Raw genomic sequence first — 14,425 nt, forward strand, 5'->3', positions numbered from 1 at the left:
TAGGCATCAGAGCTGTGCCTCTGAGGTGGGAAAAGCAACTTCAGGACACTGGTCCACAAGAGACCTCCCAGCTCCATGTAATATCAAGCGGCGAAAATCTCCCAGAGATCTCCATCTCAACACCAAGACCCAGCTTCACTCAACGACCAGCAAGCTACAGTGCTGGACACCCTATGCCAAACAAATAGCAAGACAGGAACACAGCCCCATCCATTAGCAGAGAGGCTGCCTAAAATTGTAATAAGGCCACAGACACCCCAAAACACACCACCAGACGTGGACCTGCCCACCAGAAAGACAAGATTCAGCCTCATCCCCCAGAACACAGGCACTAGTTCTCCCCAACCAGGAAACCTACTCAACCCACTGAACCAACCTTAGTCACTGGGGACAGAAACCAAAAACAACAGGAACTACGAACGTGCAGCCTGCAAAAAGGAGGCCCCAAACACAGTAAGATAAGCAAAATGAGAAGACAGAAAAACACACAGCAGATGAAGGAGCAAGATAAAAACACACCAGACCTAACAAATGAAGAGGAAATAGGCAGTCTACCTGAAAAAGAATTCAGAATAATGGTAGTAAAGATGATATAAAATCATGGAAATAGAATAGAGAAAATGCAAAAAACATTTAACAATGACCTAGAAGAACTAAAGAGGAAGCAAGCAATGATGAGCAACACAATAAATGAAATGAAAAATACTCTAGATGGGATCAATTGCAGAATAACTGAGGCAGAAGAAGGAATAAGTGACCTGGAAGATAAAATAGTGGAAATAACTACTGCAGAGCAGAATAAAGAAAAAAGAATGAAAAGAACTGAGGGACAGTCTCAGAGACCTCTGGGACAGCATTAAACGCACCAACATTCGAATTATAGGGGTCCCAGAAAAAGAAGAGAAAAAGAAAGGGACTGAGAAAATATTTGAAGAGATTATACTTGAAAATTACCCTAATACAGGAAAGGAAATAGTTATTCAAGTCCAGGAAGCACAGAGAGTCCCATACAGGATAAATCCAAGGAGAAACACACCAAGACACATATTAATCAAACTATCAAAAACTAAATACAAAGAAAACATTAAAAGCAGCAAGGGAAAAACAACAAATAACACACAAGGGAATCCCCATAAGGTTAACAGCTGACCTTTCAGCAGAAACTCTGCAATTCAGAAGGGAGTATCAGGACATATTTAAAGTGATGAAAGGGAAAAACCTCCAACCAAGATTACTCTACCCAGCAAGGATCTCATTCAGATTTGATGGAGAAATTAAAACATTTACAGACAAGCAAAAGCTGAGAGAGTTCAGCACCACCAAACCAGCTTTACAACAAATGCTAAAGGAACTTTTCTACGCAAGAAACACAAGAGAAGGAAAAGACCTACAAAAACAAACCCGAAACAATTAAGTAAATGGTAACAGTAACATACATATAGATAATTACCTTAAATGTAAATGGATTAAATGCTCCCACCAAAAGACAGACTGGCTGAATGGATACAAAAACAAGACCTGTATATATGCTGTCTATAAGAGACCCACTTCAGACCTCGGGACACATACAGACTGAAAGTGAGGGGAAGGAAAAAGATATTCCATGCAAATTGATATCAGAAGAAAGCTGGAGTAACAATTCTCATATCAGACAAAATAGACTTTAAAATAAAGACTACTGCAAGAGACAAAGAAGGACACTACATAATGATCAAGGGATTGATCCATGAAGAAGATATAATAATTGTAAACATTTATGCACCCAACATAGGAGTACCTCAATACATAAGGCAAATACTAACAGCCATAAAAGGGGAAATCGACAGTAACACCTCACTTTCGCCAATGGACAGATCATGCAAAACGAAAATAAATAAGGAAACACAAGTTTTAAATGATACATTAAACAAGATGGACTTAATTGATATTTATAGGACATTCCATCCAAAAACAACAGAATACACATTTTTCTCAAATGCTCATGGAACATTCTCCAGGATAGATCATATCTTGGGTCACAAATCTAGCCTTGGTAAATTTAAGAAAATTGAAATCGTATCAAGTATCCTTTCCAACCACAATGCTATGAGACTAGATATCAATTACAGGAAAAGATCTGTAAAAAATACAAACACATGGAGGCTAAACAATACACTAGTTAACAATGAAGTGATCACTGAAGAAATCAAAGAGGAAATCAGAAAATACCTAGAAACAAATGACAGTGAAAACATGATGACCCAAAACCTATGGGATGCAGCGAAAGCAGTTCTAAGAGGGAAGTTTATAGCAATACAATCCTACCTTAAGAAACAGGAAGCATCTCGAATAAACAACCTAACCTTGCACCTAAAGCAATTAGAGAAAGAAGAACAACCCCCCCCAAATTTAGCCGACAGAAAGATATCATAAAGATCAGATCAGAAATAAATGAAAAAGAAATGAAGGAAATGATAGCAAAGATCAATAAAACTAAAAGCTGGTTCTTTGAGAAGATAAACCAAATTGATAAACCATTAACCAGACTCATCAAGAAAAAAAGGGAAAGACTCAAATCAATAGAATTAGAAATGAAAAAGGAGAAGCAACAACTGACACTGAAGAAATACAAAGGATCACGAGAGATTACTACAAGCAACTCTATGCCAATAAAATGGACAACCTGGAAGAAATGGACAGATTCTTAGAAGAGCACAACCTGCCGAGACTGAACCAGAAAGAAACAGAAAATATGAACAGACCAATGACAAGCACTGAAATTGAAACTGTGATTAAAAATCTTCCAACAAACAAAAGCCCAGGACCAGATGGCTTCACAGGCGAATTCTATCAAACATTTAGAGAAGAGCTAACACCTATCCTTCTCAAACTCTTCCAAAAGATAGCAGAGGGAGGAACACTCCCAAACTCATTCTATGAGGCCAACATCACCCTGATACCAAAACCAGACAAAGACGTCACAAAGAAAGAAAACTACAGGCCAATATCACTGATGAACATAGATGCAAAAATCCTCAACAAAATACTAGCAAACAGAATCCAACAGCACATTAAAAGGATCATACACCATGATCAAGTGGGGTTTATTCCAGGAATGCAAGGATTCTTCAATATATGCAAATTAATCAATGTGTGATACACCATATCAACAAACTGAAGGAGAAAAACCATATGATCATCTCAATAGATGCAGAGAAAGCTTTTGACAAAATTCAAAACCCATTTATGATAAAAACCCTGCAGAAAGCAGGCATAGAGGGAACTTTCTTCAACATATTAAAGGCCATATATGACAAACCCACAGCCAACATCATCCTCAATGGTGAAAAACTGAAACCTTTTCCACTAAGATCAGGAACAAGACAAGGTTGCCCACTCTCACCACTCTTATTCAACATAATTTTGGAAGTTCTAGCCACAGCAATCTGAGAAGAAAAAGAAATAAAAGGAATTCAAATCAAAAAAGCAGTAAAGCTGTCACTGTTTGCAGATGACATAATACTATACATAGAGAATCCTAAAGATGCTACCAGAAAACTACTAGAGCTAATCAATGAATTTGGTAAAGTATCAGGATACAAAATTAATGCATAGAAATCCCTGCCATTTTTATACACTAATGATGAAAAATCTGAGAGTGAAATTAAGAAAACACTCCCATTTACTACTGCAACAAAAAGAATAAAACATCTAGGAATAAACCTACCTAAGGAGACAAAAGACGTGTATGCAGAAAATTATAAGACAATGATGAAAGAAATTAAAAATGGTACAAATAGATGGAGAGATATACCATGTTCTTGGATTGAAAGAATTAACATTGTGAAAATGACTCTACTACCCAAAGCAATCTACTGATTCAGTGCAATCCCTATCAAACTACCACTGGCATTTTTTACAGAACTAGAATAAAAAATTTCACAATTTGTATGGAAACACAAAAGACCCCGAATAGCCAAAGCAATCTTGAGAATGAAAAATGGAGCTGGAGGAATCAGGCTCCCTGCCTTCAGACTATACTACAAAGCTGCTGTAATCAAGATAGTATGGTACTGGGACAAAAACAGAAATATAGATCAATGGAACAGGATAGAAAGCCCAGAGATAAACCCACACACATATGTTCACCTTATCTTTGGTAAAGGAGGGAAGGATATACAATGGAGAAAAGACAGCCTCTGCAATAAGTGGTGCTGGGAGAACTGGACAGGTACATGTAAAAGTATGAGATTAGAACACTCCCTAACACCACACACAAATATAAACTCAAAATGGGTTAAAGACCTAAATGTGAGGCCAGACAGCATCAAACTCTTAGAGGAAAACATAGGCAGAACACTCTATGACACAAATCACAGCAAGATCCTTTTTGACCCACTTCCTAGAGAAATGGAAATAAAAACAAAAATAAACAAATGGGACCTAATGAAACTTAAAAGCTTTTGCACAGCAAAGGATACCATAAACAAGACCAAAAGACAACCCTCAGAATGAGAGAAAATAGTTGCAAATGAAGCAATTGACAAAGGATTAATCTCCAGAATTTATAAGCAACTCATGCAGCTCAATAACAAAAAAACAAATAACCCAATCCCAAAATGGGCAGAAGACCTAAATAGACATTCCTCCAAAGAAGATATACAGATTGCTAACAAACACATGAAAGAATGCTCAACATCATTAATCATTAGAGAAATACAAATCAAAACTACAATGAGATGTCATCTCACACCGGTCAGAATGGCCATCATCAAAAACTCTAGAAACAATAAATGCTGGAGAGGGTGTGGAAAAAAGGGAACCCTCTTGCACTGTTGGTGGGAATATAAATTGATACAACCACTATGGAGAACAGTATGGAGGTTCCTTAAAAAACTACAAATAGAACTACCGTATGACCCAGCAATCCCACTACTGGGCATATACCCTGAGAAAACCATAATTCAAAAAGAGTCATGTACCACAATGTTCATTGCAGCTCTATTTATGATAGGCAGGACATGGAAGCAACGTAAGTGTCCATCAACAGATGAATGGATAAAGAAGATGTGGCACATATATACAATGGAATATTACTCAGCCATAAAAAGAAACGAAATTGAGTTATTTGAAGTGAGGTGGATGGACCTGGAGTCTGTCATACAGAGTGAAGTAAGTCAGAAGGAGAAAAACAAATACTGTATGCTAACACATATATATGGAATCTAAGAAAAAAAAATGTCATGAAGAGCCTAGGCGTAGAATGTGAATATAACGCAGACCTAGTAGAGCATGGACTTGAGGATATGGGGAGGGGGAGGGGTAAACTGTGACAAAGTGAGAGAGTGTCATGGACATATGTACACTACCAAACGTAGGGTGGATAGCTAGTGGGAAGCAGCTGCATGGCACAGGGAGATCAGCTAGGTGGTTTGTGACCACCTAGAGGGGTGGCACATGGAGGGTGATGCAAGAGAGAAGAGACATGGGAACATATGTATATGTATAACTGATTCACTTTGTTGTAAAGCAGAAACTAACACACCATTGTAAAGCAATTACACTCCAATCAAGATGTTAAAAAAAAAGAATGAAGTAATCCCAATTGCAGCCACATGGATGGACCTGGAGATTATCACTGTAAGTGAAGTATGTCAAAGTGGGAAAGACAAATATTATATGCTATCATTTATATGTGGAATCTAAAAAAAATGACACAAATGAACTTATTTACAAAACAGAAATGGACTCACAGGCATAGAAAACAAACTTATGTTTACCAAAAGGGAAAGGTGCAGGGGAGGGATAAATAAGGAATTTGGGAGTAATATATACACACTACTAGATATAAAATAGATAAACAACAAGGATCTAGTGTATAGCACATGGAAGTATACTTAATATTTTATAATAACCTATCTGGAAAAAGAATCTGTAAAAGAATATATATATACACAGACACACACACATATACACACACATATACACACACATAACTGAATCACTTTGCTGTACACCGGAAACTAACACAACACTGTAAATCAACAATACTTCAATTAAAAAAAAGCAAAAAAAAGTCAGTTGCATTTCTATACACTAGTAGTGAACTATCAGAAACAGAAATTAAGTTAACAATCCCATTTACAATCACATCAAAAAGAATAAAATACCTAGAAAAAATTAACTGAGGAGGTATAAAACCTGTACAGTTAAAACTGTTAAGATATTGATGAAAGAAAGCGAAGGAGACAAAAATAAAATGGAAAGATGTTCAGTGCTCATGGATTGAAAGAATCAGTAGTGTTAAAATGTTCATACTACCCAAAGCAGTCTACAAATTAAGTGCAATCCCTATCAAAAGTCCAATGGCATTTTTCACAGGAATAGAACAATCCTAAAATTTGTATGAAATCATAAAAGACTCTGAATAGCCAAAGCAATCTTGAGAAAGAAAAAGATGGAGGAATCACTCTCCCTGATTTCAAACTATATATATTACAAAACTATAGTAATCAAAATAGTGTGTTACTGGCATAAAATCCGACACATAGGTCAATGGAACTGAATAGAGAGTCCAGAAATTAACTCATGCATATGCAGTCAATTAATTTACAACAAAGGAGCCAATAAAAAATAAAAAAATATATTTTTACAATAAAAAGCGGAAAGGACAGTCTCTTCAACAAATGGTGCTGAGAAAAGTGGGCAGCCACATACAAAAGTACGAAACTGTACCACTATCTTAACACCATTTCAAAAAATTAACTCAAAATGGATTAAGGACTTGAACATAAGACCTGAAACCATAAAACTCCTAGAAGAAAACATAGGTGGTATGCTCCTTGACATTGTCTTGGTGATGATTTTTTGGATTTGACACCAAAAAGCACAAGAAACAAAATAAGTGGGACTAAACCACACTGAAAACCTTCTGGGCAGCAAAGGAAATCATCAACAAAATGAAAAGGCAACCTAGTAAATGGCAGAAAGTATCTGCAAATCATATATCTGAGAAGGGATTAATATCCAAAATATATAAAGAACTCATACATCTCAACAGCAAAAACCCAAACAAACTGATTAAATAATGGGCAGAAAATTTGAATAAACATTTTCCCAAAGAATTCATAGAGATGTCCAACAGGTACACGAAAAGGTGCTCAGCATCACTAAGTGTCAGGGAAGTGTACGTCACAACCACAATGAGACATCACCTCACACCTGTTAGAATGGCTACTATCAAAAGGAGAAGAGGGCTTCCCTGGTGGCGCAGTGGTTGAGAGTCCGCCTGCCGATGCAGGGGACACGGGTTCGTGCCCCGGTCCGGGAAGATCCCACATGCCATGGAGCGGCTGGGCCCGTGAGCCATGGCCGCTGAGCCTGCGTGTCTGGAGCCTGTGCTCCGCAACGGGAGAGGCCACAACAGAGAGGCCCGAGTGCCACAAAAAAAAAAAAAAAAAAAAAAAAAGGAGAAGAGATAACAAATGTTCATGAGGATGTGGAGAAAAAGGAACTCTTGTGCACTATTAGAGGAAATGTAAGTTGGTGCAGCCACTATGGAAAACAGTATAAAGGTTCCTCAAAAACTTAAAACTACCATATGATCCAGCAGTTCCACTTCTGGGTATTTATCTGAAGGAAACAAAAACACTCACTAAATATCTGCACCTCCACGTCCATTGTAACATTACTTACAATAGCCAAGATATGGAAGCAACCTAAGTGTCCATCAATGGAAGAATAGATAAGGACAATGTGGTTTATATGTATGTACAATGGAATACTATTCAGCCATAAAAAAGAAGCAAATCTTACCATTTGTGACAACATGAATGGACCTTGAGGGCATTATGCTAAGTAAATAAGTCAGAGAGAGAGAACAGCAAATACTATATGACCTAACTTGTATGTGGAATCTATTGTAAAACAAAACAAAATGAAAAAACCTGAGCTTGTAGATTCAGAGGAAAGACTGGTTGTTGCCAGGGGTGGGGGGTAGGTGAAATGGGTGAAGTGGGTCAAAAGGTAGAAACTTCCAGCTATAAGATAAATAAGTCCTGGGGGTGTTACATACGGCATGGTGACTACAGTTAATAATATTGTATATTTGAAAGTTGCTAAGACGGTAGATCTTAAAAGTTCTCCTCACAAGAAAAAAAATTATAACTGTATATGGTGATGGATGTTAATTAGACTTGCTGTGGTGATCATTTCACCATATATACAAATATCGAATCGTTGTACACCTGAAACCAGTATAATGTTATGCATCAACTATATCTCAATTAAAAAAATTAAGGATTGATTCCAAATGGAAACTTCCCATAACCTTGTCTGTGCCAGTAGGTGCTTGTGGGTTAATAGGTCACCTTCTTCCTGGCGTATCTTAACCAGGGTCTCCTGGAAATAATGCCTAAAGCTGGTGGCGGTTTTCAAATGGGGTCCCTGGAGGTTTGGTGTGGGTAGTGAGGAAGGTTCTGATTTCTCACCACCTTGCGAATCACCATGGTTCCATTTCTACTTTTATTTATTTATTTATATTTTTAAATCTTGGCCTTTGAAGTAGGGATGGGAAAAATGGCTTTGCTGCTACAAAAGAGAAACAAAACCGGGAAAAGGAAAACGAACTCAAAACCAACCTGCTCTGAACTCTAAAAGAGATGATCCTACTGTGGTTCCAAGGCCCAGGAATTAGTCGCCTGGAAAGATACTCAAGGGCTTCAGGGGAGAGAGGGGCTCCGACAGTCTGCACTGTTATCCTCTAAGCTCGACGAACCAGCACCGAGTGCGAGGTTGGAAGCTTTGGCGGTGCCAGGGCCAGGCTGGGCGGCCCGTCTGGGCCTGGCAATGAGAACGTTATGTTGGCCGAGGGTGGCCCATAGAGTTCTCCTCTGCTTTTAATGACAATTGTTGGGGGCCGGGGGAGGAGATATGTGTTGAGAGCTGAACTAGGCTGGGTACTTGCATTCTCTCATTTAACCCTAACAACCCCCAGGTGGGCTGTACCATTTTGTTTCTCCGTTTTAGAAATGAGACCTAAGGCTCAGAGACTGTGTCTAGTCTCAAGTCTTAAAGTGGGGCTCGCGAGAAGCAGGACTCAAATCCAAGCTCCCGAGGCACAGGACCCCACACCACCTTGGGACGAATGGTCATTCCTCGATGCACTAGGCGTGCTCACCTGGATGCTGAGGTGTGACCACTAGGTGGCGACAGAGCCTCACAAAGAGTTCCCAGGATTCCGGGCGGGCAGCAGCCTGAGACCTCAGATGGCAGCGCAGCAAGCCCGGACTCCTGGACCATCGGAGCAGGGCCATACTCCCTCTCTAGGCCCCGCCTTTCATGCCCCAGCATGTGGGAGAGCGGGTTCTGGTGGGAGCCTGGCCTGGATCTAAATCTCAGCTCTGCCACTTCCTGGTCTCTGTGCCAAGGATGCATCTGAGCATCAAGTTTCTCATCTCTAAAACAGGAGTGATGACGCATGTCCGGGGCTTGTGGATGAGAAACAGACCTGGCAATGGATGGGTTTGTGGTAATTAAGACAAAGGGAGCATGCACTGCTTGCCAAAGAGAGGTCTCCTGGGGTGTTTTTAAATGGCCAACATTTAAACCCTGAAGCATTTTACATAGAAACCCTGAATTTCTAGCTGCTTTTGAGAATCCGCTTTCCCACACAGCTGCCTCTGCTAGAGCCATACCCTCCAGGCTACCACAGTCCCCACCACTCCCTATTGGGCCTAATTTCCCCCAAGTCTGTCAGCTCACTCAGCCCCTTGGGCCTTGCAGGCAGGGGAGTTTGCTCCTCAAATCTTGGAAGTGACGGACAGTGCAGTCTATCCCCATTCTGGGGCAGGTAGGGCTTGGGTAGGTTTTTGTGTATTTCCCTGGGGTCTGGAATAGAACCTCACCACCTGTGACTCCCACTGGGCACCCCCAGGAAGGAGAGCACGGAACCCAGCTGCCCCAGGCCTGTACATCCCTGCTGGGGGCCGCAGTGGGCAGAAGTCTGCAGGCTGCCACCTCCCCTGAGTAGACCAGCCTTGGTTTGCCTCCCTGGCTCTGAGGCTTTGGAGGCCAGAGCTCGCTGCTGTGACTGAGGAGGAGATCTCATTTTGAGGCTGGGATGGCCTCCTGGTCCCATCAGCTGCTGGTCAGCTGGGCCTGTGCCCTCTGTTAACCCCGGCATGGCTCCCTTGCATACCAGTGGAGTCTCACCTTCCCCAGAGCCTGCGGAAATGCTCATGAGCCATAGCTCACGTCTCAGCTCAAACATCACCTCTTCCTCCAGGGAGCCTTTCCTGGTCCTCTAAGCAGAACCAGCCATCTGCTGCTGCTTCACTGTGCCCACAGCATGCACTGGCGTCTCCTGTGAGACCTATTTTATCCTGCTTAGGCAACAGTTGCTTATTTACATGTCTGCTTTCCTCCCTGGATCGTGTTTTCCTGAACGCTGTGGCTCCTACACCCAGCCCAGGACCCACACGATGTGCTGTAAGCAGCTTCTGGCAGGAAAGAGCTCTCTGCAGGAGGCCCCCTTTGTCTTGTCACTAACCTTAAACTTGCACCCCCATGCTCTACTTGTCTCCAGCCCTAGCACACCTTTCAGATCTTTTTTTTTTTTTTTTTTTTTTTTTGCAGTACGTGGGCCTCTCACTGTTGTGGCCTCTCCCATTGCAAAGCACAGGCTCCGGACGCGCAGGCTCAGCGGCCATGGCTCACGGGCCCAGCCGCTCCGCGGCACGTGGGATCTTCCCAGACCGGGGCACGAACCCACGTCCCCTGCATCGGCAGGCGGACTCTCAACCACTGTGCCACCAGGGAAGCCCCTTTCAGATCTTTTGATCGCATAATACTTTGCCTAATCTGTTGGTTCTTTCCATAGATCAAAGAAGTAGAAATGAATAAGTAATTAACAGATGACCAGATCTCTTCCCTAGCTTCGCCTTCAGTAATCTCACAAACAAACTGGGTAAGCAAGATAGTATCTAAAGAAAAATCACAAGAAGTCGACAAGTCTGCACATAGTAGGAGATGGTGATGGCTGTGACCCCCCGTCTCAATGATTAACTGAGACTGCTTCTGTTTTTCCCGTTGAAAACTTTCACGGCCAAGTGGAATCTTCAGATGTGGTTTTTCGGGGACACTGAGTCCACCATCTCCCCACATTGCCAGCATTCTGATTAAAAAAGCAACTTTCCTTTCTACCAACATTTGCCTCTCTCTCTCTCGTATTGATTTTTGAGCGGCAAGCACTTGGCCCTGATTCAGTAACAACGCCTGAGAGACGTTTCTGAGGTGAGTGAAAGCGTGCAGTGTTGGGGCAAAAGCAGGGCTGCCTAGAGAAAAGTATTTGTATGTAAAACCTTTTTTTTTTTTTGGCTGCGCTGCATGGCACATGGTATCTTAGTTCCCCGATCAGGGATCAAACCCGCCCTCTGCATCAGAAGCTCGGAATCTTAACCACTGACCCACCAGGGAAGTTCCTGCAAAACCATTTTTAATATGAGATTCTTAGAGACTTGGGCCCTTAGGATTTGGGGCTGAAGGGCACTAAATATCTGTCATCAGCCTTGGCATGAGGATCCTGGCAGAGACATCCTTTACTTGGTTCCTCCCATGGGTAAGAGAAGGGGCCGGGGGTCTCCCCAGGGCCACCGGCTAACTCTCACCTGACTCCCTGACAAGGGCTGGAGATGGCAATTCTCCGGGTTCCTGATTCATTCCTCCCACCCCGATTAAGACAACAGCAGAGCGTTCCAACATTTCCTACCAACAACACACCTCTCTACCAAACCAACAGCTAACATCAGTGTGGGAAGGGCAGGGAAGGTCCCCAAGCTCTGGACAGAGCCCAGCTGCTCCAGAGTCTGTCTGGCTGTCACCTGCTGTCCTTCACCTGCCCACGTACAGGCTCAACTTGCCAAGTGCTTTTTCAACCCTCAGCCCCCAGGAACACCCCTGGAGGGACATGGTGCTGTCATGCACAGCACACCGGGGAGAACACGGAGGCAAGAGGTGGAGTAACTTGGCCAAGACCAGATGTGTCTGACGCCCCAGGCTTTATGTAGGGCTGCCCTGGCCCTGCCCCCGGCTCTCTCTCCCCTGCACTTTACCCATGACCAGCAGCCCCAGGAACAGAGATGTTAGGAGGCCCTGGCTCCAGGGAACTCTGCGGCTCCCGGGACATCCATGGGACCTGCTGTCCTAACCTGGCCGGTCTTCCTTCCAGCCATCCTCTGTCGTGAACCTTCTGCTTTGGTCGCTGCCTTTTCATTGTCCCTCAGGCTTGTTGCTGCTGTTCTCCCAGCCTGCCGGCCCACTGCTCTCCCTGATCACACCAATTCTTCAAGATCCCTTGCAAATGGCTCCTTCTGCAGGAAGCCTTCGTGGATAAGCTAGCACTTCTCAGAATCACCTAGAGGCTCCGTGAAACCCGTGGCTGAGCCCGACCCCAGAGCTTCAGTCGGTAGGTCTGGGGTGGGGTCTGAAGATGTGCATTTTTCTAACAAGTTCCTGGCTGCTCTTGCTGCTGCTGCTCTGGGGCTTCACCTCGAGAACCACTGGCTTGCACCACTGGTTTTCAACTGGGTTTGTTGGAGGCGTACTGGGGGCCTTCGTGTAAAGGAGGAAACTTTGCTCGCCCCAGCTCTGCAGGGCAGCTTTGCTTCTGTGCGTTTAATATGATGGAGTTCCATGTAAAGTTTTGATTGAAGAAGGGATTTAGTTATTGGGAAAAAAATGCTGCCCTTCACTCACCCTGATCAAATGTGCTCTCGCTTCCAGAGGGGAAGGGCTGGCCTCTGGATGTGGATCTGTCTCACATCCTATGTTTTCCCCAAGTAATGGCTCTCCTTCCATGGGAAGTTCTATGTGATTTTAAGTGTAACACAGACAAACATTTCTCACTCGAGGAGCTACTTTTATAAGTATTATAAAAATATTTATAACTAAAATAATTTTCAAATGTTAATAGTTTAGAATTCATTTTACTGAGAAGTAGGAGAAAATTCGAACATGTTGAACTAGCAGAGCTGTGATTTCACAGATGATATTACTCAAGCTGAAGCTAATTTTAAAAAGTGAACAGATTTAAAGCCGACGTAAGGTAGCGTGTTAGGTAACAGCCCAGCTGACATACTGATAATGTAAAAATCAGGGTGATGGTTGGAAAGACTGAAGTTTAGGAAAAACTGCCCTTTAGAACAGTTTGAAAGTCACTTGAGGAGTCCTGCTCCCTCTGTGCTCTGGAATTTCTTCCCCTTGAGTTCCATGCTCATCTCCCCCTGTTTTCTTTCTTCAACTAATACAAGATTACGACGACGTTTTGAAAAGGGCATCTCGTTAAGCAGCCTCATCCCCATTGGAGCACAGGCTCCGGCCCAGTAGCCAGGGGGCCATCTATCTTGCGGTAATAAGACGTCATCTCCCCACGGGGTCTGCCTTCCTCCCTTCCACTCCTGCCTCTTCCTCCGAGACCGCCTCTCTCGCTCCCACCCGCCACTCAGTGCCAGCGGAAAGTGTGTGTGTGCGGGGGGCAGGGAGAGGCGGCACCAAAGCCGTCCTGGCATCTTGTCCTAGTGCTGGAAGCAGGCGCGAAGATGCGAGGGGGCTTGTGCAATGGGGGCGGGACTTTGGTCCTCACCTGTACACGGTGGTCGGCGGGGAGCTCAGGCTGTCGTAGACGAGCCTCACATGGCCCTGGTACAGCTCCAGTGCCAGGGGGTCATTGTCTCCCTTGTAGAGAAGGATGCCGTTGTCCTTGTCCGTGGCCACCTGGAGGGAGTCATGAGGGTCAGGGCTCCCCTGAGTCCCCACCTCTCCCGTCCCCGCCTCACAGAGCCCTCTTCCAGGTGGGCTCTTCTGAACGAACCCTGGATCTGAATTCATGTCATTTCCTCCTTCATCTAGTCTGTTCATTTCCATAAGGAAGACCTATACTTAATGCTCCAGCAAATGCTGATTGAGCAATTCAACAATATTTCTGGAGTCCCCTTTACGTGCTGCTCTGTTTTTATGTACGTGTATATGTGTGTGTGTGTATACACATATATAAAAATGTCTGGAGCCCTGAGCTCTGATCTAGCCTCTTGGGACCTTGGTCTCTCTGTATAAAGTATAATAACAATTATAAACAAAATGCTACCCGTTACTACTTAATTCTGTGTTTACTATGAACCAGGCACTGTGTTAAGTGTCACCTAGGGAATCTTTTAAAACACAGTGTCTGGGCTTCACCTCAAACCACTTGCATACAGATCTCTAGAGGCCAGACCCAGGCAAGGAAACGAAGTGTCCCCGGAGATTCTAAAGTGTTGCCAGGCTGAGAAGCACTGGTTTCAAAGCTGCTGCCCTGGGGGCGTCTGTTTGCCAGGCACAGGGCACCAGGGGTGGGGCTCTCTGACCAGTCTCTTGGCCCCCACTGCCTAGCCCAGGAGCAGCTGATGTTGGC

At 43.4% G+C, this 14,425-nt stretch overlaps 1 protein-coding gene across 1 annotated transcript in view; it reads right to left on the bottom strand.

Annotated features, from left to right (window-relative positions):
* Positions 1-14,425, bottom strand: part of SLIT3 (slit guidance ligand 3) — a 631,375-nt gene that overhangs the window by 16,779 nt on the left and 600,171 nt on the right. The window contains exon 32 of the mRNA XM_059063071.2: positions 13,619-13,749. Coding sequence (XP_058919054.1) covers positions 13,619-13,749 — 131 coding nt within the window. The remainder of the gene's footprint in view (positions 1-13,618; positions 13,750-14,425) is intronic.

This window comes from Kogia breviceps, chromosome 4, assembly GCF_026419965.1.
Source record: "Kogia breviceps isolate mKogBre1 chromosome 4, mKogBre1 haplotype 1, whole genome shotgun sequence".
NCBI classification, from domain to species: domain Eukaryota; kingdom Metazoa; phylum Chordata; class Mammalia; order Artiodactyla; family Physeteridae; genus Kogia; species Kogia breviceps.